Source organism: Protopterus annectens, chromosome 15.part0, assembly GCF_019279795.1.
Source record: "Protopterus annectens isolate FY-2018-M chromosome 15.part0, PAN1.0, whole genome shotgun sequence".
Taxonomy (NCBI): domain Eukaryota; kingdom Metazoa; phylum Chordata; order Ceratodontiformes; family Protopteridae; genus Protopterus; species Protopterus annectens.
This window is the reverse complement of record NC_056749.1, coordinates 773,560,218-773,586,555: the sequence shown is the minus strand read 5'-3', so window position 1 is coordinate 773,586,555 and position 26,338 is coordinate 773,560,218. Positions and strand designations below refer to the sequence as shown.

Here is a 26,338-nt window from a genome sequence, read left to right as displayed (position 1 = left end):
CAGTGTCCGTTGTATCACAGGAGGTACCGTTATACATTGGCAGTGTCTGTTGTATCACAGGAGGTAATGTTATACATTGGCAGTGTCCATTGTATAACAGGAGGTACCGTTGTACGTTGGCAGTGTCCGTTGTATCACAGGAGGTACCGTTATACATTGGCAGTGTCCGTTGTATCACAGGAGGTACCGTTATAAGTTGGCAGTATCTGTTGTATCACAGGAGGTACCGTTATACGGTGGCAGTGTCCTTTGCATCACAGGAGTTACACGTGTACCTTGGCAGTGTGTGTTGTATCACAGGAGGTACCGTTATACGTTGGCAGTGTCCGTTGTATCACAGGAGGTACCGTTATACGTTGGCAGTGTCCTTTGCATCACAGGAGTTATACGTGTACGTTGGCAGTGTGTGTTGTATCACAGGAGGTACCGTTATACGTTGGCAGTGTCTGTTGTATCACAGGAGGTACCGTTATACATTGGCAGTGTCCTTTGTATCAGAGAAGGTACCATTATACACTGGCAATGTCCGCTGTATCACAGGAGGTACCGTTATACGTTGGCAGTGTCCGTTGCATCACAGGAGGTACCGTTATACGTTGGCAGTGTCCGCTGTATAACAGGAGGTACTGTTACATGTTGGCAGTGTCCGTTGTATCACAGGAGGTACCGTTACACATTGGTAGTGTCTGTTGTATCACAGGAGGTACCGTTATACATTGGCAGTGTCCGTTGTATCAGAGGAGGTACCGTTATACATTGGCAGTGTCCGTTGTATCACAGGAGGTACCGTTATATGTTGGCAGTGTCCTTTGTATCACAGGAGGTACCATTATACGTTGGCAGTGTCCTTTGCATCACAGGAGCTACACGTGTACGTTGGCAGTGTCCGTTGTATCACAGGAGGTACCGTTATATGTTGACTGTGTCCTTTGTATCACAGGAGGTACCGTTATACATTGGCAGTGTTTGTTGTATCACAGGACGTACCGTTATACAATGGCAGTGTCCGTTGTATCACAGGAGGTACCGTTATACATTGGCAGTGTCCGTTGTATAACAGGAGGTACCGTTATACGTTGGCAGTGTCCGTTGTATCACAGGAGGTACCGGTATACGGTGGCAGTGTCCGTTGTATCACAGGAGGTACCGTTATACATTGGCAGTGTCCATTGTATCACAGGAGGTACCATTATACATTGGCAGTCTCCGTTGTATTACAGGAGGTACCGTTATACGTTGGAAGTGTGTGTTGTATCACAGGAGGTACCGTTATACGTTGGCAGTGTCTGTTATATCACAGGAGGTACTGTTATACATTGGAAGTGTCCTTTGTATCAGAGAAGGTACCATTATACATTGGCAGTGTCTGCTGTATCACAGGAGGTACTGTTATACGTTGGCAGTGTCCGTTGTATCACAGGAGGTACCGTTATACGTTGGCAGTGTCTGCTGTATCACAGGAGGTACTGTTACACGTTGGCAGTGTCCGTTGTATGACAGGAGGTACCGTTACACGTTGGTAGTGTCTGTTGTATCACAGGAGGTACCGTTATACATTGGCAGTGTCCGTTGTATCACAGGAGGTACCGTTATACTTTGGCAGTGTCCGTTGTATCACAGGAGGTACCGTTATATGTTGGCAGTGTCCTTTGTATCACAGGAGGTACCATTATACGTTGGCAGTGTCCTTTGCATCACAGGAGCTACATGTATACGTTGGCAGTGTCCGTTGTATCACAGGAGGTACCGTTATACGTTGGCGGTATCCATTGTATCACAGGAGGTACCGTTATACGTTGGCAGTGTCCTTTGTATCACAGGAGGTACCATTATACGTTGGCAGTGTTCGTTGTATCACAGGAGGTACCGTTATACAATGGCAGTGTCCGTTGTATCACAGGAGGTACCGTTATACGTTGGCTGTGTCCGTTGTACCACAGGCGGTACCCTTATATGTTGGCAGTGTCCGTTGCATCACAGGAGGTACCGTTATACGCTGGCAGTGTCCATTGCATCACAGGAGGTACTGTTATACATTGGCAGTGTCCGTTGTATCACAGGAGGTACCGTTATACGCTGGCAGTGTCCGTTGTATCACAGGAGGTACCATTATACATTGGCAGTGTCTGTTGTATTACAGGAGGTAATGTTATACGTTGGCAGTGTCCGTTGTATCACAGGAGGTACCGTTATAAGTTGGCAGTATCCGTTGTATCACAGGAGGTACCGTTATACGGTGGCAGTGTCCTTTGCATCACAGGTGTTACATGTGTACCTTGGCAGTGTGTGTTGTATCACAGGAGGTACCGTTATACGTTGGCAGTGTCCGTTGTGTCACAGGAGGTACCGTTATACGTTGGCAGTGTCCGTTGTATCACAGGAGGTACCGTTATAAGTTGGCAGTATCCGTTGTATCACAGGAGGTACCGTTATACGGTGGCAGTGTCCTTTGCATCACAGGTGTTACATGTGTACCTTGGCAGTGTGTGTTGTATCACAGGAGGTACCGTTATACGTTGGCAGTGTCCGTTGTGTCACAGGAGGTACCGTTATACGTTGGCAGTGTCCTCTGCATCACAGGAGTTATACGTGTACGTTGGCAGTGTGTGTTGTATGACAGGAGGTACCGTTATACGTTGGCAGTGTCTGTTGTATCACAGGAGGTACCGTTATACATTGGCAGTGTCCTTTGCATCAGAGAAGGTACCATTATACATTGGCAGTGTCCGCTGTATCACAGGAGGTACTGTTATACGTTGGCAATGTCCGTTGTATCACAGGAGGTACTGTTGTATCACAGTAGGTACCGATATACGTTGGCAGTGTCCGTTGTATCACAGGAGGTACCGTTATACGTTGGCAGTGTCCGTTGTATCACAGGAGGTACCGTTATAGTTGGCAGTGTCTGCTGTATAACAGGAGGTACTGTTACACGTTGGCAGTGTCCGTTGTATCACAGGAGGTACCGTTACACATTGGTAGTGTCTGTTGTATCACAGGAGGTACCGTTATACATTGGCAGTGTCCGTTGTATCACAGGAGGTACCGTTATACATTGGCAGTGTCCGTTGTATCACAGGAGGTACCGTTATATGTTGGCAGTGTCCTTTGTATCACAGGAGGTACCATTATACGTTGGCAGTGTCCTTTGCATCACAGGAGCTACACGTGTACGTTGGCAGTGTCCGTTGTATCACAGGAGGTACTGTTATACGTTGGCGGTGTTCGTTGTATCACAGGAGGTACCGTTATATGCTGGCAGTGTCCTTTGTATCACAGGAGGTACCGTTATACGTTGGCAGTGTTTGTTGTATCACAGGACGTACCGTTATACAATGGCAGTGTCCGTTGTATCACAGGAGGTACTGTTATACAATGGCAGTGTCCATTGTATCACAGGAGGTACCGTTATACATTGGCAGTCTCCGTTGTATTACAGGAGGTACCGTTATACGTTGGCAGTGTCCATTGTATCACAGGAGGTACTGTTATATGTTGGCAGTGTCCGTTGTATCACAGGAGGTACCGTTATACGTTGGCAGTGTCCTTTGTATCACAGGAGGTACCGTTATACATTGGCAATGTCCTTTGTATCACAGGAGGTACTGTTATACGTTGGCAGTGTCTGCGGTTTCACAGGAGGTGCACGTGTATGTTGGCAGTATCCGTTGTATCACAGGATGTTCCGTTATATATTGGCAGTGTCCGGTGAATCACAGGAGGCACCGTTATACGTTGGCAGTGTCTGTTGTATCACAGGAGGTACAGTTATACGTTGGCAGTGTCCTTTGCATCACAGGAGCTACACATGTACATTGGCAGGCTCCGTTGTATCACAGGAGTTAGCGTTATACGTCGGCAGTGTCTGTTGTATCACAGGAGGTACTGTTCTATGTTGACAGTGTCCTTTGTATCACAGGAGGTACCGTTATACTTTGACAGTGTCCGTTGTATCACAGGAGGTACACGTGTACGTTGGCAGTGTCCGTTGTATCACAGGAGGTACACGTGTACGTTGGCAGTGTCCATTGTATCACAGGAGGTACCGTTATACGTTGGCAGTGTCCATTGTGTCACAGAAGGTACCGTTATACGTTGGCAGTGTCCTTTGCATCACAGGAGCTGCATGTGTACGTTGGCAGTGTCCGTTGTATCACAGGAGCTGCACGTGTAAGTTGACAGTGTCCGTTGTATCACAGGAGGTATTGTTATACGTTGGCAGTGTCCTCTGTATCACAGAAGGTACCGTTATACGTTGGCTGTGTCTGTTGTATCACGGGAGGTACCATTATACGTTGGCAGTGTCTGTTGTATCACAGGAGGTACTGTTATACGTTGGCAGTGTCCGATGTATCACAGGAGGTACCGTTATACGTTGGATTTGTCTGTTACATCACAGGAGGTACCGTTATACGTTGGCAATGTCCGTGTATCACAGGAGGTACCATTATACGTTGGCAGTGTCCTTTGTATCACAGGGGGTACCATTATACGTTGGCAGTGTCTGCTGTATCACATGAGGTACCATTATACGTTGGCAGTGTCAGTTGTATCACAGCAGGTACCGTTATACTTTGGCAGTGTCCGTTGTATCACAGGAGGTACCGTTATACATTGGCAGTGTCCGTTGTATCACAGGAGGTACCATTAACGATTAGCTCAGAGACCTTTGTATGGTGTCTCTTAGGTTCTCTGCGTGGAAGATTTTCAGTCCATATATTTCTAGTTAATCACTGTACATTAATCAGATCAGACAATAGTAGTAGAAGTAGCGAACGTAAACTCGTCAAGTCAAAACGTAATAATAGAAAATATATAATTCTACAGCATTACTAAGTATTCGAAAGTAATCCAAGCAAGGCAGGCAGTCTGTTTCCAGTTGAAAATCCTTTATTAAATACACAGACAAGCGATACAAGTAAAACAAAAATAGAGTAATCATTTCCTCACAAGCTTTCTGGTGCTCCACTTATCTGGAACCACTCTGTTAAAGCACTGACTGAAGAGGAAAAAAGTGTGTTGTCCAAAGGACTTACTTTTGTACCAAGCTGCAGGAGTGAGGTTGCTCAAGTACTGATATACCTTAAAATGTTTGTGAGGAAGCTCAATTTAAGGGCACAGTTTCATGGCAAAAGTAATGACACTGAAAATAAGCCTACTGATGAAACTATAAAAAGGCCTAGCAGCTATTGTTCACCACTACATCAAACACTAGCTGCTTTCGAAGTGAAATGTGAGATGGATATCAGGAAACTGCTTAAAAAACCTCCAAAGAAAAAACTTTATAACTTAACACAGGGAGAAAGAAAAACATTGCTTGAGCTAGGCAATGATAAATCCAGGTGTGTAATGAGGGCAGACAAGGGAGGATGTATACTTGTGACTGATACCACTAGCTACAACCAAAAGATAGAGAACATGCTGGAGGATAACAGATTTTATGAGTTATTTACCGTGGATGACATAAAAAGAGCATATGATTTATGGAACACTAATCTCACCACATTATGGGAAGAAAAACATATCACTGAAAATCTTTATAATTATTTATGGAGCCCATGCCCATGTTTACCTTACTTTTTTGGAATACCAAAGCCACACAAGAACAGAGAAGACCCACCTTATAGACCGGTGGTAGCAAGTGGAGGTTCCCTTACTGAAGCCACAGCCATTTACCTTGATTACTTGCTGAAACCTCTAGCAGAAAAGAATAAGTCATACATAGGAGATTCAATGGATTTTTTGAAGAAAATAAAAAACATTACAGTGGAAGCTGACAGTATTTTGGTAACTATTGATGTGGAATCCTTGTACACAGTGCTCCCTCACAATTACTGTATAACAGCAGCTATGGAGTCTTTTAAGAAACATAATCAGGGTACACAGGCACAACTGCAAAAGTTAAGCAAGCTCATTAATCTTGTACTGGACTTCAATTTCTTTACTTTCAATGGCAAACACTACAAACAAAAAACTGGTATAGCAATGGGGGCTGCCAGCATATCACATGCTATTTACGTTTTATTGACGATGTCTTTATTGTGTGGGAAGGTGACACCTTGCAGCTTGGAGATTTTATCACTTACCTCAATCAAACAACCCCCTTCCTGAAGTTTACCTCTTTCCATAGCTGTACTTCAACCACTTTCTTAGATATGCAGATTTCCAAGGACACCAACAATAACAGAATCACCACTGATCTATTCAGAAAACCAACGAGGGTTAACTTATTATAGGTTCATAGGTTCATACTAGGCTATCTGCCCTAGGGCATTTATAAGCCTAGCCAGAAGGTGTTTGGCTTTCGCCACCCATTTTAAATTTATTTTGCTATGCCCTTTTTCGAGGTTAGTATACTGTGCCTCTGTCTAACAGTGACACAGAAGTGATACCCGGGGTAAACCTACGATCTCCCATCCACTCATCAAGATTCCTCTTGAAGAGAGTCAATGAGGGACTCTTGCCTAACCTGGACTGGGATTTTATTCCAGAGTGAAGGGAGCCTCTGGGTTATGAATCTGGCCCTCCAGCATGTCCTATTTATTTCAGTGCTGAGGTTCAAGTCTCTCGAGCGCGTAGCTCGATGGGATTTGGATTTACTGAGGTGCAGCATGTCCATTAATTCCGGGTTGGACATGGCTTTATACGTCAGGCACAGATCGCCTCTGAACAGGCGGTATACCACTGAGTAGAGCTGGAGTTTCTTTAACCGGGCAGCATATGGCATCTGTTTGAGCCCTTTGATCTTCTTGGTGAGGTACTTTTGGGGTCTTTCCAGTTGCTGCAGGTGTCTGGTAAGGTACATCCCAAAAGGGGCATTGTACTCAATTATGGGCCTGATGAGGGATGAGTAAAGAGGCACGATGACCTCCCCTGATCTAGATGTGAATCCCTTCATTAGGTGGGCTATATAAAATGTTTTTCTAACCACTTTGGCCACATGGTTGTCAAATGAGAGATTGCTATCAACTTGGGTCCCTAATTACTTCTTCTGTACTTAATGGATTACCACCTATGTGGTAATTTGTGGGCACTTTGTTTTTGCCAAAGGGGGTGACTATACACTTTTTGGCATTTAGCTTGAGGCCATGGCTCTGGCACCAGTTGTCTGTTTCTATGAGGCCCTTTTGGAGGATGCTTGTGTCGGCTGGAGAGTCGATTATGGCGCCCAGTTTGCAGTCATCTGCGAACTTGGTCACAGTCCTTCCGTGTTGGCCTGTACCTCCGAGAAATATATACCGAACAAGAGAGGTCCCAGTACTGAGCCTTGTGGGACACCACTTGTAACTGGTTTGGAGTCTGACATGGCTCCAGCAATTCTAACCATATGGGTCCTGTCCTTGAGCCAGTTTGCAATCCATCTAGTGACATAGGGGTTTATATTTAAGCTGGTGAGCTTATCTATAATGCCCGAGTGGGGTATTGTATCGAAGGCTTTTGCGAGGTCCAGGTAGGCTGTGTGGACCACCTTCCCCTCGTCAATGGCCTTGGTGACTGTTTCAAAGAAATCAACCAGGTTTAAGAGGCAGGATCTGCCATTAACAAAGCTGAACTGGGTAGGATCCAGTGTCTGTAGGTCCCCAATATCTTTATTTATGAGGTCCATGATGATCCTTTCCATAGCTTTGCAGACCAAGCTAGTCAGGCTTATGGGGCGATAGTTTCCAGGATCCGTTGAGGCATCACCTTTATGGAGAGGGACCACCGTTGCTGTATGCCACTCTTTGGGCACATATCCTGTAGTAAGGCTGAGATTGAACAGTTGTTTTATGTTTGGGTTTAGCTCTTCTTGGAGTTCATGTAGGACGCAGCCCGGGACACCGTCTGGTCCCATTGATGTTGTGTTTTTTGCTTTGGAGAGGGCAGCTCTTACCTGAGCATCTGAGATGTCAGGGGGGCAGCACTTTGCTGGGATAGCTATTTGCCCTTTTGGTGGGGGGGGGGGGAGTTTGCGCTGAACCTGTCAGCTAGGATGTTGGCAATGTCAGTGGGTTTGGTGTATCTTTTTGTCATTTTGGACTAATTCTGAGCATATCTGGGAATTACCACCCAGGTTCCTAACATAATTAAAGAAAGCCTTGTGATTATCCTTAGTGTCCTGTGCAATTTTTCTCTCGAAGCTGGCCTTAGACAATTTTATGAGTGCCCGTAGTTTTTTGCTAATACTGATCAGTGATGCCTTCCCTTTTTGGGATTTTGCTCTATCATTTAGTAGCTTCCTCCTTCTATTGTATAGTTTGTTTATGGCTGGGGTCCACTAGACAGGACATCTGCCTTTGGAGGATTGGGTCTTGGTTTTATTTGGGATTGCATGATCCATGCGTTCCTGAAGGTGTTCATAGAATGCGTTTATAAAGGATTCTGCGGTCTGGGCCGTATTTTCCACAGGCCCGGGGGCTTTGAAGGATTCCACCTTAGTTTTGAGGAGTGTGAAATTTGCTTTAGAGAAGTTTTTCACTGTGTTTTTTTTGGGCAGGGTGTGGGGTCGGGATGTGAATATCCAGTGAGATTAGTTTATGGTCTGATCTTACCAGTGAGGGATACACTTCTGGTCTGGAGCACAGAGTCCCCATGTTGGTGATGATCAGGTCCAGTATGTTTTCCCCTCTTGTGGGAGTGGTAACAAGTTGTTCCATAGCATTTGAGTTTATAAATTCTAGGAACCTTTGGGTTAGGATGTTGGAGCTAGAGTAATGCTCCCAGTCTATGTTTGGGTAGTTGAAGTCTCCCAATATAATGGTGTTTGGAGAGACCTTCATATTTTCCAGTGTTCTCAGGAAGGCCGAGTGGGGTTCCTGGGTTTGGGAGGGTGGTCTGTAGCAGGCTATAAACTGGAAGGCCATTTTACCCACTGTTAGTTGCACATGGATAGTCTCTGATGCTTCGTGCTTTGCCACCAACCTGGAGGTGTGGGTATCTTTGATGAATATCGATACTCCCCCTCCTTTTGTGGTTCGGTCCAAGTTTTGGAGCCGAAAAGCATGGTATGAGGTATAACCTGGTAGTGCTGGGGTGCTCTCAGGAGCCCTGAACCAGGTTTCTGTTACTGCACAGATATCGATGTTCTCCATGCTAAGGAGAGTTTCGAGTGCGTGCATCTTGAGGTTTAGACTTCTGGCGTTGAGTAGCATTACTCTTAGTTTCTTATCCCTTGTGATACCTATGGAGGTGGGTTTGTCTTTTGAGCCTTGCCTAAAAAAGGCACTATGGGGGTAGCAAGAGCCTTTGCCAATATCCGAAAGCCCAGGGGTGACAGCTGCAAGCCGTCCCTAGCGAAGCATCGTGGCTTGTCGAGCATATCATCCCAAGCTGACAGGCATTGGATCCCCTTTGAATGACACCAGTACTTAAGCCAATTGTTGAAATTGATCATCTTGGCTTCATATTGTGGCATCATTCTTGGTGAGGGTAAAATGCTACTCAAGGTCAGGGTCATACCGGCCTGGACTACATGCTCAGAGAGCTCCTCTATGGCTTTTTTCATGTAGTCCAGGGAGGTACGTCTCAGGTCATTCACACCAGCATGGACAATGACTGAGTCATATTTGTACTTGCCTTGGAGTAACCTGAGTGCTTGTGTTATGTGGTGGATCCTAGCGCCCGACAGGCTGCTCACCGTGACCCTCTCCTTGTTCAGCCTGGTGAGCGGGACGTCAGTGTGCCTGACGATAGAGTCACCTATTACAAGTGTATCAGGTGTGTTGTTTAGTCTTAAGGGCTGTGACTGTTCGGCACACTGGCTTTGTGAGATATGTGTTGCACGTGTTTTGTTTTGGGTGTCTGCTTTGGAGGTCTCTGCTGCTTAGGCAGATCTTTATTTAGAGCCTCCGAGTATGTTTTTGTGTGATTATGTGTTTGGTTTGCTGTCGTGGTAGGTCTATGTGAGACTGGAATTGTAGTGAGTGTGGTTTCCTTCTCCTCCTGACTGGTTATGCCAGTACTGAGTTGAGAGAGTTTTAGCCTCCAGTTTGGCTATATGGTTGCATCTCTCACATGTGTTGGAATTTGTTGGGAGGAGGAGGGGGTTGTCTGTGTACATGAGGCAGTTGTAACATTGCCTCAAGATTCCCAGATTCACCAGCTGGACCGGAGAGGAGATTGACAACTGACCTTTGGACATGCTAGAATAATATTGGGAATTCCTTTATAATTGAAAACAACGGCCAGTGGGGATTGAGGGTGTAGTGCTTTTAATTTTTAGTGCTGACTTATATAATTGCTTTAGTGAGCAAGTGCCAGGTAACTTAAGTGCAATGTGTTACAGGTAACTTAAATGCAAAAACGACAAACAGTAACTTTCTTTCAAGTGAAACTATCACATGCTATTTACGTTTTATTGACAGTGTCTTTATTGTGTGGGAAGGTGACACCTTGCAGCTTGGAGATTTTATCACTTACCTCAATCAAACAACCCCCTTCCTGAAGGGCACACTGACGTCCCGCTCACCAGGCTGAACAAGGAGAGAGTCACGGTGAGCAGCCTGTCGGGCGCTAGGATCCGCCACATAACACAAGCACTCAGGTCACTCCAAGGCAAGTACAAATATGACTCAGTCACTGGTAAAAGTCTACATCCTACAAAAACCAAGTATAATGTAGTGAAATCCTAAGGCTATAGATTAGCTCGAATTACCACAGAGATGGAACCATTTTTGAGAAACCTGAACAACTTAGAGAATGATTTTCTAGTGAGAGGCCATGAAAGTCAGATGTTAAAAAACATCCTGGAACCCATTATAGAACTGAAAAGGACTGAAGCACCTTCACTCAACCTCCCCAGTAGAAAAATGTTAAGTAATCCCACAGAAAATAACAAATGCAAAAATAGCTGCATCCTGACATACACTTTGGATTATCCCAGTATCAAAAATATTATTGAAGAAAACTGGGACATTGTCACAGGAAACCCTTTTCTGATTAACATCTTAGGTGAAGCCCCATCATTTGTTTATAGAAAGGCCAGGAATATAAGACGTTTTATTGAATTTAAACCTAGACCATGTGTGAAAAGCACTAAAAGATGTGAAACTAATTGTACATTTTGTATATTTATACAGCAAGGTGATAGTTTTTATTGCCCTTATTTAAAGAAGATCATTAAAACCAGTGCAGGGGGTGACTGTAACACTAAAAAAGTAATTTACAGGGCACAGTGCAATGAATGTGATGCATTCTATGTGGGCAAGACTGTAAATAAACTCAAGCGTAGGATTTCATGTCATCTGTCAGAAATCTGCTCTGGATGTAAAAATAATGCACTAGCCAAACACCTTTCTCTTCAGAAAAGACACACAGGTTTTAAGTTCCAGATCCTGGATCGCATAGACATGGGTGATCTTGAAGGAGACATCCCGAATATTCTGGAGAAACATGAACTCATGTGGCAATTAAAGCTGAACTCTTTTAGAAACCCTGGACTAAACTACTACTGTTCAATTAAAAGTGCACTGGAACTTAGAAAATTGCCACATTGTTTACATGACTAATTGTATTTTATTTTATGTTATTCTACAAATTGGTTTTAAATACCATTTTAAATCAGTTGAAATTTAAGTGTATCTTTTGTTTCCATCATCATACACATATATATTTTTTTATTTTTATTTTTTTTCTGGTTCTCTTTTTTCCACTTTATTCAAAATGATGGTAATAACAATACTAACTAATTATACAATTATATAGGTTTTTAGGGTTCTTGTACACAGACCTGAAGAAGTCTAGAAGGACGAAAGCGATCTTTGTTAACAATAGGTTATGAAAATAGAAACTGATTTTTACATGCAAAATGTATATGTATATATTTATATATAATTTTTGATCGCAAAATGAACTAAGGTTGATATATTTTCAGCCATGTAGTATATTGCCTTGGATAAAATCACAGACTTAATAATCTACTTAATAATTTGGTTAAATAAGATGTACCATTAAAGTACATTAGGGCTATATATTATTATGACAACTACTAGGTAGGGCAGGACCAGCTCGAATGTCACACTGATGGGGGAAGGGATGTGAATTTAACATGTGTGCCAATAACACTTTGTTTTACAGCACAATAAACCACTCCCATGCCTGATGATAAAAAGTATATATATATATATATATATATATATATATATATATATATATATATATATATTTAAAAAAGTATATATATATATATATTTAGAAAGCTTGTGAGGAAATTATTACTCTATTTTTGTTTTACTTGGATCGCTTGTCTGTGTACTTAATAAAGGATTTTCGACTGGAAACAGACTGCCTGCCTTGCTTGGATTACTTTCGAATACTTAGCAATGCTGTAGAATTATATATTTTCTATTATACAATTCCTCCCCTAAAACGTGCACGCTGATTGGCCAGCCCAACCAGCGTGCCCGTTGTAAAACCCTCAATATACTAATGGAAAAAGGTCCGGTCGCCCGGACTTTTTCCGTTAGTATAAAACAATGTCTCGCTATGTTAAAAGAGTTTAACATAGCAACACAGGTTTAAAAAAAGCAACGGAGATCTCCATTGCTTTTTTTAAAGCTGTCTCGCTATGTTAAACTCCTTTAACATAGCGACACAGTGCATAAAAAGCAACGGAGATCTTGCGATCTCCTTTGCTTTTAAAGTTGTTCTATATTAAATGGGTTTAACATAGCGAGACAGCTTTAAAATAAGCAACGGAGATATCCGTTGCTTATTTTAAAGCTGTCTCGCTATGTTAAACCCATTTAACACAGCGAACAGTAAAAGCAACGGAGATCTTGCGTCTCCGTTGCTTTTGCCCACAGCTCTGATGCTCTGCGTAGGCATGCGCAGTACATCAGTACTGCCGGAGAATACCAGACAGCTGCGGAAGGGCAGTAAGAGGCATTATACAATGCCATTATTTAAGAAAAGTAATTATTTCTTTCTTAAATAATGTCATTAGATAATAACTAACCACTTCTGGTGGTAATGCTGATTTACCACGGTTGGCTTTGTTTGGTCCGGCTCGCCTCGACCAAACCACGCCAACCGTGGGTAAATCCAGCATTACCCACACCCAGGCGTGGGTTATTGCTATATTATTGCTTTTTGACTTGACGAGTTTACGTTCGCTACTTCTACTACTATTGTCTGATCTGATTAATATACAGTGATTAACTAGAAATATATGGACTGAAAATCTTCCACACAGAGAAGTTTCTTACACTGTTTTGTTTTTAGATCCACTACACTTTAGTGGGTTGTTTTGAGACTTCGGGGATACCACGGAGATTACTTATTTTGTGTCTCTTAGGTTCCTGACATAACTGAAGAATGCTTTATAACTATCTTTTGATTCTGCTGTTGTTTTTACTTCATATTTGTCTCTGATCTTCCGAATGGTGATTTTTAACTCTTTACTTATTTTCTTGATAGAAATAACTTTAAAGGCTTAATTAACCAAATAACCCCAATAGCACTGTGTTGTGCTTATACCGATAAAACATCTTGAGAAATGGACTATGGACTAATTCCCTTTAGCTCAGTCTCCTATTAGGGCTTGTATCTACAGTTTGAAAAACAATGAATACTGCATGCATAAATGAAGGGATGTAATGGAAGTGTTGTTTTTTGCTTATTTATAGCAAGTCACAATGAAAAGTACATACAAAAGAATATGAAACGTTACTGTACCGTCGTGGTATTATACACTGCTCATTTCCTATAATAGTGTGTCATATTTTATATACTTGCTCAAAAGCAGTGATAGTACTGTATTATCTTGTTTATGCTCTCAGGTTAACTAACTACTCAGAATTTGCATTTGCATATTCACCGTGTGTAATACTACATTGCAACAGCTATGGTAAGTATATGTCACAATATCTATGGCACATCCTGGTCAGAATTAGTAAAGTACACTGGGCAGTGCACATGGGAATATGCTGGCTTCTAAAGGCATGACCACTGAACTGCGGACTTGTCTTAGCAACACAAACAGTCTTGGGAATAGACAACACTTTCATCCTTCATTGTTTCCTCTGACACGTTACAGTGATACCCCTTCAAGCTGTCCCTACGCTATATAAAAGCGATACTATTTGTTTTGCTGTTTTTGCTTAAAGTAAATAAGAAATGGTTATTTCATACATACCAAAGCGCAGCCTGCCTCTTGGAAACTCCCAGCTGTAGTCACACGGCAGATGAGCAGGGGCAACATAAGCATGGTTATTTCCATCTATCTCCTCAGTCACCCTCCACTGAACCTGGTACTTGGGTTTCTAAAAAAAAAACAAAGCAAAAGTTTATAAAAACCCAAACTCAATGCAAAGAGAAATTAATTAATGAAAAAACAAGAGTTCCTATTTACCTGCTGACACATGTAGGAGATAACTGATACAATGATAGACAGCAAAACAGCCGCTGCTACGAAACCAATCAGCAATGGGGTAAAAAGGGCATGAGTCCTTTCTGTAATATATTAACAACATTTTAATAAAATACTACAATTCAAGCTCAAATGTTCTATGATACAATTTATGCAAAATGAATTTGGAGCACACATAAATAAATGTCTATTAATATTTCTTTTTATTTGTTTATTTATTTATTTTTTGGCCTTCCTCTCCCATGTATGACTTCCATCTGACCACCAACTGCACCAAGTCTAACTCAATACACAAATTTTTTCCTTTGGGCCCCATGTAATACCCCCCATAAGGGCTGGGCCCACTCTATCTACAGGTTGAAAAGGGGGAAGTGGTTCATAGTAGAGCAGTTAACAGCATCATATACACTGCATACTACATATGCAGGCCTGGGTGTTTTGTATGCCTACCAAGGCAGAGCTATTAACATCACATTCATCATCACATGGAGCATCACTTAGCTCTAGCCCCCCTTTCTCTATGCAATTTTTGAACAGAAATCTGCTGTAAAGTTATGGAACTGCCATCATCACAGTAAGCCTTTCAGATCACTGTCAGAACCTCCCCATGTGGACTACGCAAGCTGACAAGAAACCACTACTTCCCACTCTCCCACTGCCACTAACTTACCTTGAGTAACTTACCTTGGGTCATATTCAGAGCTCCACCTCTCCCTCTCTCTAAGCCATAAAGCAGCGTTTTAGCTGCAGTGCTTTACTTCCGAGTATAGCTGTTTCATGAACTGATGTATACTTGTCACAGTGAATTTTATGATACTATTCTGTCCATACCAGATAAAAGAAATAAAAAGTGTTACGTACTTACCATAACTTGGAATCTGTGCCATCCAGTGTCACTATTCATCACTGATGGGTCTTGGATCTGACCTTGGATCCAAGCCAGCAACTGATGGACAGATCCAAAACTCAAGGTCCTCCCCTTCTTATAATCCCCTGCTGACCTCTAACCTTCAGATCGAGTTTGCTGAACAAACAGGAGCACAGAAAATTCTGCATAGGATAAACAAACTATCCAAAAATGGAATCATCCCAGCTCTACCAGAACCCCCAGAAGGAAGGGGGAAGGAGGGCGGGAATGTGCTGAATAATGACACTGGACAGCAGCGATGTCAAGTTATGGTAAGTACATAACTCTTTATCTGATGCTGTCCGTGTCATTATTCATCACGGATGGGTCAGAATCCCCAGCTACTATGAGCCCTTGGTGGCCTCAAGGAAGGCTATGCCGGAGAAAAGAGGAACCAAAGTAAGCCCTGTTCCTAGACACCAGATCCAGCTTATAGTGGAAAACAAAGGTGTGGGGATTACAGCAAGTAGTAGCAGCACAAATCTCATCCAAGGACAGTTTAGCTAAGAAGGCCAACGATGTAGCCACAGACCTAGTAGAATGGGCCTTAACTGGTCTGGATAGCTCCATAGATTTGCTACCATAAACAAAGGAAATGCAACTACTAGCAATCCATCTGGAAACCGTCACTTTACAAACTAAACAAAGGAAATGCAACTACTAGCAATCCATCCGGAAACAGTCACTTTACAAACTAAACAAAGGAAATGCAACTACTAGCAATCCATCCGGAAACGGTCACTTTACAAACTAAACAAAGGAAATGCAACTACTAGCAATCCATCCGGAAACGGTCACTTTACAAACTAAACAAAGGAAATGCAACTACTAGCAATCCATCCGGAAACAGTCACTTTACAAACTAAACAAAGGAAATGCAACTACTAGCAATCCATCCGGAAACAGTCACTTTACAAACTAAACAAAGGAAATGCAACTACTAGCAATCCATCCGAAACAGTCACTTTACAAACTAAACAAAGGAAATGCAACTACTAGCAATCCATCCGAAACAGTCACTTTACAAACTAAACAAAGGAAATGCAACTACTAGCAATCCATCCGAAACAGTCACTTTACAAACTAAACAAAGGAAATGCAACTACTAGCAATCCATCCGAAACCGTCACTTTACAAACTAAACAAAGGAAATGCAACTACTAGCAATCCATCCGAAACCGTCACTTTACAAACTAAACAAAGGAAATGCAACTACTAGCAATCCATCTGGAAACAGTCACTTTACAAACTAAACAAAGGAAATGCAACTACTAGCAATCCATCCGAAACCGCCACTTTACAAACTAAACAAAGGAAATGCAACTACTAGCAATCCATCCGAAACAGTCACTTTACAAACTAAACAAAGGAAATGCAACTACTAGCAATCCATCCGAAACCGTCACTTTACAAACTAAACAAAGGAAATGCAACTACTAGCAATCCATCCGGAAACAGTCACTTTACAAACTAAACAAAGGAAATGCAACTACTAGCAATCCATCTGGAAACAGTCACTTTACAAACTAAACAAAGGAAATGCAACTACTAGCAATCCATCCGGAAACCGTCACTTTACAAACTAAACAAAGGAAATGCAACTACTAGCAATCCATCTGGAAACAGTCACTTTACAAACTAAACAAAGGAAATGCAACTACTAGCAATCCATCCGGAAACCGTCACTTTACAAACTAAACAAAGGAAATGCAACTACTAGCAATCCATCCGGAAACCGTCACTTTACAAACTAAACAAAGGAAATGCAACTACTAGCAATCCATCCGAAACAGTCACTTTACAAACTAAACAAAGGAAATGCAACTACTAGCAATCCATCCGAAACAGTCACTTTACAAACTAAACAAAGGAAATGCAACTACTAGCAATCCATCTGGAAACAGTCACTTTACAAACTAAACAAAGGAAATGCAACTACTAGCAATCCATCCGAAACAGTCACTTTACAAACTAAACAAAGGAAATGCAACTACTAGCAATCCATCTGGAAACAGTCACTTTACAAACTAAACAAAGGAAATGCAACTACTAGCAATCCATCTGGAAACAGTCACTTTACAAACTAAACAAAGGAAATGCAACTACTAGCAATCCATCTGGAAACAGTCACTTTACAAACTAAACAAAGGAAATGCAACTACTAGCAATCCATCCGAAACAGTCACTTTACAAACTAAACAAAGGAAATGCAACTACTAGCAATCCATCCGAAACAGTCACTTTACAAACTAAACAAAGGAAATGCAACTACTAGCAATCCATCCGAAACAGTCACTTTACAAACTAAACAAAGGAAATGCAACTACTAGCAATCCATCCGAAACCGTCACTTTACAAACTAAACAAAGGAAATGCAACTACTAGCAATCCATCCGAAACAGTCACTTTACAAACTAAACAAAGGAAATGCAACTACTAGCAATCCATCCGGAAACAGTCACTTTACAAACTAAACAAAGGAAATGCAACTACTAGCAATCCATCCGAAACAGTCACTTTACAAACTAAACAAAGGAAATGCAACTACTAGCAATCCATCCGAAACCGTCACTTTACAAACTAAACAAAGGAAATGCAACTACTAGCAATCCATCCGAAACAGTCACTTTACAAACTAAACAAAGGAAATGCAACTACTAGCAATCCATCTGGAAACAGTCACTTTACAAACTAAACAAAGGAAATGCAACTACTAGCAATCCATCCGAAACAGTCACTTTACAAACTAAACAAAGGAAATGCAACTACTAGCAATCCATCTGGAAACAGTCACTTTACAAACTAAACAAAGGAAATGCAACTACTAGCAATCCATCTGGAAACAGTCACTTTACAAACTAAACAAAGGAAATGCAACTACTAGCAATCCATCCGAAACAGTCACTTTACAAACTAAACAAAGGAAATGCAACTACTAGCAATCCATCCGAAACAGTCACTTTACAAACTAAACAAAGGAAATGCAACTACTAGCAATCCATCCGGAAACAGTCACTTTACAAACTAAACAAAGGAAATGCAACTACTAGCAATCCATCCGGAAACAGTCACTTTACAAACTAAACAAAGGAAATGCAACTACTAGCAATCCATCCGAAACAGTCACTTTACAAACTAAACAAAGGAAATGCAACTACTAGCAATCCATCCGAAACAGTCACTTTACAAACTAAACAAAGGAAATGCAACTACTAGCAATCCATCCGGAAACAGTCACTTTACAAACTAAACAAAGGAAATGCAACTACTAGCAATCCATCCGGGAACAGTCACTTTACAAACTAAACAAAGGAAATGCAACTACTAGCAATCCATCCGAAACAGTCACTTTACAAACTAAACAAAGGAAATGCAACTACTAGCAATCCATCCGAAACAGTCACTTTACAAACTAAACAAAGGAAATGCAACTACTAGCAATCCATCCGGAAACAGTCACTTTACAAACTAAACAAAGGAAATGCAACTACTAGCAATCCATCCGAAACAGTCACTTTACAAACTAAACAAAGGAAATGCAACTACTAGCAATCCATCCGGAAACAGTCACTTTACAAACTAAACAAAGGAAATGCAACTACTAGCAATCCATCCGCAACAGTCACTTTACAAACTAAACAAAGGAAATGCAACTACTAGCAATCCATCCGGAAACAGTCACTTTACAAACTAAACAAAGGAAATGCAACTACTAGCAATCCATCCGAAACAGTCACTTTACAAACTAAACAAAGGAAATGCAACTACTAGCAATCCATCCGGAAACAGTCACTTTACAAACTAAACAAAGGAAATGCAACTACTAGCAATCCATCCGAATACAGTCACTTTACAAACTAAACAAAGGAAATGCAACTACTAGCAATCCATCCGGAAACAGTCACTTTACAAACTAAACAAAGGAAATGCAACTACTAGCAATCCATCCGAAACAGTCACTTTACAAACTAAACAAAGGAAATGCAACTACTAGCAATCCATCCGAAACAGTCACTTTACAAACTAAACAAAGGAAATGCAACTACTAGCAATCCATCCGAAACAGTCACTTTACAAACTAAACAAAGGAAATGCAACTACTAGCAATCCATCCGAAACAGTCACTTTACAAACTAAACAAAGGAAATGCAACTACTAGCAATCCATCCGGAAACAGTCACTTTACAAACTAAACAAAGGAAATGCAACTACTAGCAATCCATCCGAAACAGTCACTTTACAAACTAAACAAAGGAAATGCAACTACTAGCAATCCATCCGAAACAGTCACTTTACAAACTAAACAAAGGAAATGCAACTACTAGCAATCCATCCGAAACAGTCACTTTACAAACTAAACAAAGGAAATGCAACTACTAGCAATCCATCCGAAACAGTCACTTTACAAACTAAACAAAGGAAATGCAACTACTAGCAATCCATCCGGAAACAGTCACTTTACAAACTAAACAAAGGAAATGCAACTACTAGCAATCCATCCGAAACAGTCACTTTACAAACTAAACAAAGGAAATGCAACTACTAGCAATCCATCCGGAAACAGTCACTTTACAAACTAAACAAAGGAAATGCAACTACTAGCAATCCATCCGAAACAGTCACTTTACAAACTAAACAAAGGAAATGCAACTACTAGCAATCCATCCGAAACAGTCACTTTACAAACTAAACAAAGGAAATGCAACTACTAGCAATCCATCCGAAACAGTCACTTTACAAACTAAACAAAGGAAATGCAACTACTAGCAATCCATCCGAAACAGTCACTTTACAAACTAAACAAAGGAAATGCAACTACTAGCAATCCATCCGAAACAGTCACTTTACAAACTAAACAAAGGAAATGCAACTACTAGCAATCCATCCGAAACAGTCACTTTACAAACTAAACAAAGGAAATGCAACTACTAGCAATCCATCCGAAACAGTCACTTTACAAACTAAACAAAGGAAATGCAACTACTAGCAATCCATCCGGAAACAGTCACTTTACAAACTAAACAAAGGAAATGCAACTACTAGCAATCCATCCGAAACAGTCACTTTACAAACTAAACAAAGGAAATGCAACTACTAGCAATCCATCCGAAACAGTCACTTTACAAACTAAACAAAGGAAATGCAACTACTAGCAATCCATCCGAAACAGTCACTTTACAAACTAAACAAAGGAAATGCAACTACTAGCAATCCATCCGAAACAGTCACTTTACAAACTAAACAAAGGAAATGCAACTACTAGCAATCCATCCGAAACAGTCACTTTACAAACTAAACAAAGGAAATGCAACTACTAGCAATCCATCCGAAACAGTCACTTTACAAACTAAACAAAGGAAATGCAACTACTAGCAATCCATCCGAAACAGTCACTTTACAAACTAAACAAAGGAAATGCAACTACTAGCAATCCATCCGAAACAGTCACTTTACAAACTAAACAAAGGAAATGCAACTACTAGCAATCCATCCGGAAACAGTCACTTTACAAACTAAACAAAGGAAATGCAACTACTAGCAATCCATCCGGAAACAGTCACTTTACAAACTAAACAAAGGAAATGCAACTACTAGCAATCCATCCGAAACAGTCACTTTACAAACTAAACAAAGGAAATGCAACTACTAGCAATCCATCCGAAACAGTCACTTTACAAACTAAACAAAGGAAATGCAACTACTAGCAATCCATCCGAAACAGTCACTTTACAAACTAAACAAAGGAAATGCAACTACTAGCAATCCATCCGAAACAGTCACTTTACAAACTAAACAAAGGAAATGCAACTACTAGCAATCCATCCGAAACAGTCACTTTACAAACTAAACAAAGGAAATGCAACTACTAGCAATCCATCCGAAACAGTCACTTTACAAACTAAACAAAGGAAATGCAACTACTAGCAATCCATCCGAAACAGTCACTTTACAAACTAAACAAAGGAAATGCAACTACTAGCAATCCATCCGAAACAGTCACTTTACAAACTAAACAAAGGAAATGCAACTACTAGCAATCCATCCGAAACAGTCACTTTACAAACTAAACAAAGGAAATGCAACTACTAGCAATCCATCCGAAACAGTCACTTTACAAACTAAACAAAGGAAATGCAACTACTAGCAATCCATCCGAAACAGTCACTTTACAAACTAAACAAAGCAAATGCAACTACTAGCAATCCATCCAGAAACAGTCACTTTACAAACTAAACAAAGGAAATGCAACTACTAGCAATCCATCCGGAAACAGTCACTTTACAAACTAAACAAAGGAAATGCAACTACTAGCAATCCATCCGGAAACAGTCACTTTACAAACTAAACAAAGGAAATGCAACTACTAGCAATCCATCTGGAAACCGTCACTTTACAAACTAAACAAAGGAAATGCAACTACTAGCAATCCATCCGGAAACAGTCACTTTACAAACTAAACAAAGGAAATGCAACTACTAGCAATCCATCCGGAAACAGTCACTTTACAAACTAAACAAAGGAAATGCAACTACTAGCAATCCATCCAGAAACAGTCACTTTACAAACTAAACAAAGGAAATGCAACTACTAGCAATCCATCCGGAAACAGTCACTTTACAAACTAAACAAAGGAAATGCAACTACTAGCAATCCATCCGGAAACAGTCACTTTACAAACTAAACAAAGGAAATGCAACTACTAGCAATCCATCCGGAAACAGTCACTTTACAAACTAAACAAAGGAAATGCAACTACTAGCAATCCATCTGGAAACAGTCACTTTACAAACTAAACAAAGGAAATGCAACTACTAGCAATCCATCCGAAACAGTCACTTTACAAACTAAACAAAGGAAATGCAACTACTAGCAATCCATCCGAAACAGTCACTTTACAAACTAAACAAAGGAAATGCAACTACTAGCAATCCATCTGGAAACAGTCACTTTACAAACTAAACAAAGGAAATGCAACTACTAGCAATCCATCCGAAACAGTCACTTTACAAACTAAACAAAGGAAATGCAACTACTAGCAATCCATCCGAAACAGTCACTTTACAAACTAAACAAAGGAAATGCAACTACTAGCAATCCATCCGAAACAGTCACTTTACAAACTAAACAAAGGAAATGCAACTACTAGCAATCCATCCGAAACAGTCACTTTACAAACTAAACAAAGGAAATGCAACTACTAGCAATCCATCCGAAACCGTCACTTTACAAACTAAACAAAGGAAATGCAACTACTAGCAATCCATCCGGAAACAGTCACTTTACAAACTAAACAAAGGAAATGCAACTACTAGCAATCCATCTGGAAACAGTCACTTTACAAACTAAACAAAGGAAATGCAACTACTAGCAATCCATCCGAAACAGTCACTTTACAAACTAAACAAAGGAAATGCAACTACTAGCAATCCATCTGGAAACAGTCACTTTACAAACTAAACAAAGGAAATGCAACTACTAGCAATCCATCTGGAAACAGTCACTTTACAAACTAAACAAAGGAAATGCAACTACTAGCAATCCATCCGGAAACAGTCACTTTACAAACTAAACAAAGGAAATGCAACTACTAGCAATCCATCCGGAAACAGTCACTTTACAAACTAAACAAAGGAAATGCAACTACTAGCAATCCATCCGGAAACAGTCACTTTACAAACTAAACAAAGGAAATGCAACTACTAGCAATCCATCCGAAACAGTCACTTTACAAACTAAACAAAGGAAATGCAACTACTAGCAATCCATCCGGAAACAGTCACTTTACAAACTAAACAAAGGAAATGCAACTACTAGCAATCCATCTGGAAACAGTCACTTTACAAACTAAACAAAGGAAATGCAACTACTAGCAATCCATCCGGAAACAGTCACTTTACAAACTAAACAAAGGAAATGCAACTACTAGCAATCCATCTGGAAACAGTCACTTTACAAACTAAACAAAGGAAATGCAACTACTAGCAATCCATCTGGAAACAGTCACTTTACAAACTAAACAAAGGAAATGCAACTACTAGCAATCCATCCGGAAACAGTCACTTTACAAACTAAACAAAGGAAATGCAACTACTAGCAATCCATCCGGAAACCGTCACTTTACAAACTAAACAAAGGAAATGCAACTACTAGCAATCCATCCGGGAACAGTCACTTTACAAACTAAACAAAGGAAATGCAACTACTAGCAATCCATCCGAAACAGTCACTTTACAAACTAAACAAAGGAAATGCAACTACTAGCAATCCATCTGAAACAGTCACTTTACAAACTAAACAAAGGAAATGCAACTACTAGCAATCCATCCGAAACAGTCACTTTACAAACTAAACAAAGGAAATGCAACTACTAGCAATCCATCCGAAACAGTCACTTTACAAACTAAACAAAGGAAATGCAACTACTAGCAATCCATCTGAAACCGTCACTTTACAAACTAAACAAAGGAAATGCAACTACTAGCAATCCATCCGAAACAGTCACTTTACAAACTAAACAAAGGAAATGCAACTACTAGCAATCCATCCGAAACAGTCACTTTACAAACTAAACAAAGGAAATGCAACTACTAGCAATCCATCCGAAACAGTCACTTTACAAACTAAACAAAGGAAATGCAACTACTAGCAATCCATCCGAAACAGTCACTTTACAAACTAAACAAAGGAAATGCAACTACTAGCAATCCATCCGAAACAGTCACTTTACAAACTAAACAAAGGAAATGCAACTACTAGCAATCCATCTGGAAACAGTCACTTTACAAACTAAACAAAGGAAATGCAACTACTAGCAATCCATCTGGAAACAGTCACTTTACAAACTAAACAAAGGAAATGCAACTACTAGCAATCCATCCGAAACCGTCACTTTACAAACTAAACAAAGGAAATGCAACTACTAGCAATCCATCCGGAAACAGTCACTTTACAAACTAAACAAAGGAAATGCAACTACTAGCAATCCATCTGGAAACAGTCACTTTACAAACTAAACAAAGGAAATGCAACTACTAGCAATCCATCCGGAAACCGTCACTTTACAAACTAAACAAAGGAAATGCAACTACTAGCAATCCATCTGGAAACAGTCACTTTACAAACTAAACAAAGGAAATGCAACTACTAGCAATCCATCCGGAAACAGTCACTTTACAAACTAAACAAAGGAAATGCAACTACTAGCAATCCATCTGGAAACAGTCACTTTACAAACTAAACAAAGGAAATGCAACTACTAGCAATCCATCCGGAAACAGTCACTTTACAAACTAAACAAAGGAAATGCAACTACTAGCAATCCATCTGAAACAGTCACTTTACAAACTAAACAAAGGAAATGCAACTACTAGCAATCCATCCGAAACAGTCACTTTACAAACTAAACAAAGGAAATGCAACTACTAGCAATCCATCCGAAACAGTCACTTTACAAACTAAACAAAGGAAATGCAACTACTAGCAATCCATCCGAAACCGTCACTTTACAAACTAAACAAAGGAAATGCAACTACTAGCAATCCATCCGTAAACAGTCACTTTACAAACTAAACAAAGGAAATGCAACTACTAGTAATCCATCCGCAAACAGTCACTTTACAAACTAAACAAAGGAAATGCAACTACTAGCAATCCATCCGAAACAGTCACTTTACAAACTAAACAAAGGAAATGCAACTACTAGCAATCCATCCGAAACCGTCACTTTACAAACTAAACAAAGGAAATGCAACTACTAGCAATCCATCCGGAAACCGTCACTTTACAAACTAAACAAAGGAAATGCAACTACTAGCAATCCATCTGGAAACAGTCACTTTACAAACTAAACAAAGGAAATGCAACTACTAGCAATCCATCCGGAAACCGTCACTTTACAAACTAAACAAAGGAAATGCAACTACTAGCAATCCATCTGGAAACAGTCACTTTACAAACTAAACAAAGGAAATGCAACTACTAGCAATCCATCCAGAAACAGTCACTTTACAAACTAAACAAAGGAAATGCAACTACTAGCAATCCATCCGGAACAGTCACTTTACAAACTAAACAAAGGAAATGCAACTACTAGCAATCCATCTGGAAACAGTCACTTTACAAACTAAACAAAGGAAATGCAACTACTAGCAATCCATCCGAAACAGTCACTTTACAAACTAAACAAAGGAAATGCAACTACTAGCAATCCATCCGAAACAGTCACTTTACAAACTAAACAAAGGAAATGCAACTACTAGCAATCCATCCGAAACCGTCACTTTACAAACTAAACAAAGGAAATGCAACTACTAGCAATCCATCCGAAACAGTCACTTTACAAACTAAACAAAGGAAATGCAACTACTAGCAATCCATCCGAAACAGTCACTTTACAAACTAAACAAAGGAAATGCAACTACTAGCAATCCATCCGAAACAGTCACTTTACAAACTAAACAAAGGAAATGCAACTACTAGCAATCCATCCGAAACAGTCACTTTACAAACTAAACAAAGGAAATGCAACTACTAGCAATCCATCCGAAACAGTCACTTTACAAACTAAACAAAGGAAATGCAACTACTAGCAATCCATCCGGAAACAGTCACTTTACAAACTAAACAAAGGAAATGCAACTACTAGCAATCCATCCGAAACCGTCACTTTACAAACTAAACAAAGGAAATGCAACTACTAGCAATCCATCCGAAACAGTCACTTTACAAACTAAACAAAGGAAATGCAACTACTAGCAATCCATCCGAAACAGTCACTTTACAAACTAAACAAAGGAAATGCAACTACTAGCAATCCATCTGGAAACCGTCACTTTACAAACTAAACAAAGGAAATGCAACTACTAGCAATCCATCCGAAACAGTCACTTTACAAACTAAACAAAGGAAATGCAACTACTAGCAATCCATCCGAAACAGTCACTTTACAAACTAAACAAAGGAAATGCAACTACTAGCAATCCATCCGAAACAGTCACTTTACAAACTAAACAAAGGAAATGCAACTACTAGCAATCCATCCGAAACAGTCACTTTACAAACTAAACAAAGGAAATGCAACTACT

General features: G+C 40.4%; 1 protein-coding gene across 1 annotated transcript in view; it reads right to left on the bottom strand.

Annotated features, from left to right (window-relative positions):
* LOC122789882 (mast/stem cell growth factor receptor Kit-like) overlaps nucleotides 1-26,338 on the bottom strand; it is a 666,793-nt gene that overhangs the window by 460,393 nt on the left and 180,062 nt on the right. The window contains exons 3-4 of the mRNA XM_044057314.1: nucleotides 14,330-14,430; nucleotides 14,114-14,240 (exon numbers count right to left, since the gene is read on the bottom strand). Of these exons, the coding sequence (XP_043913249.1) occupies nucleotides 14,114-14,240; nucleotides 14,330-14,430 (228 nt within the window). The remainder of the gene's footprint in view (nucleotides 1-14,113; nucleotides 14,241-14,329; nucleotides 14,431-26,338) is intronic.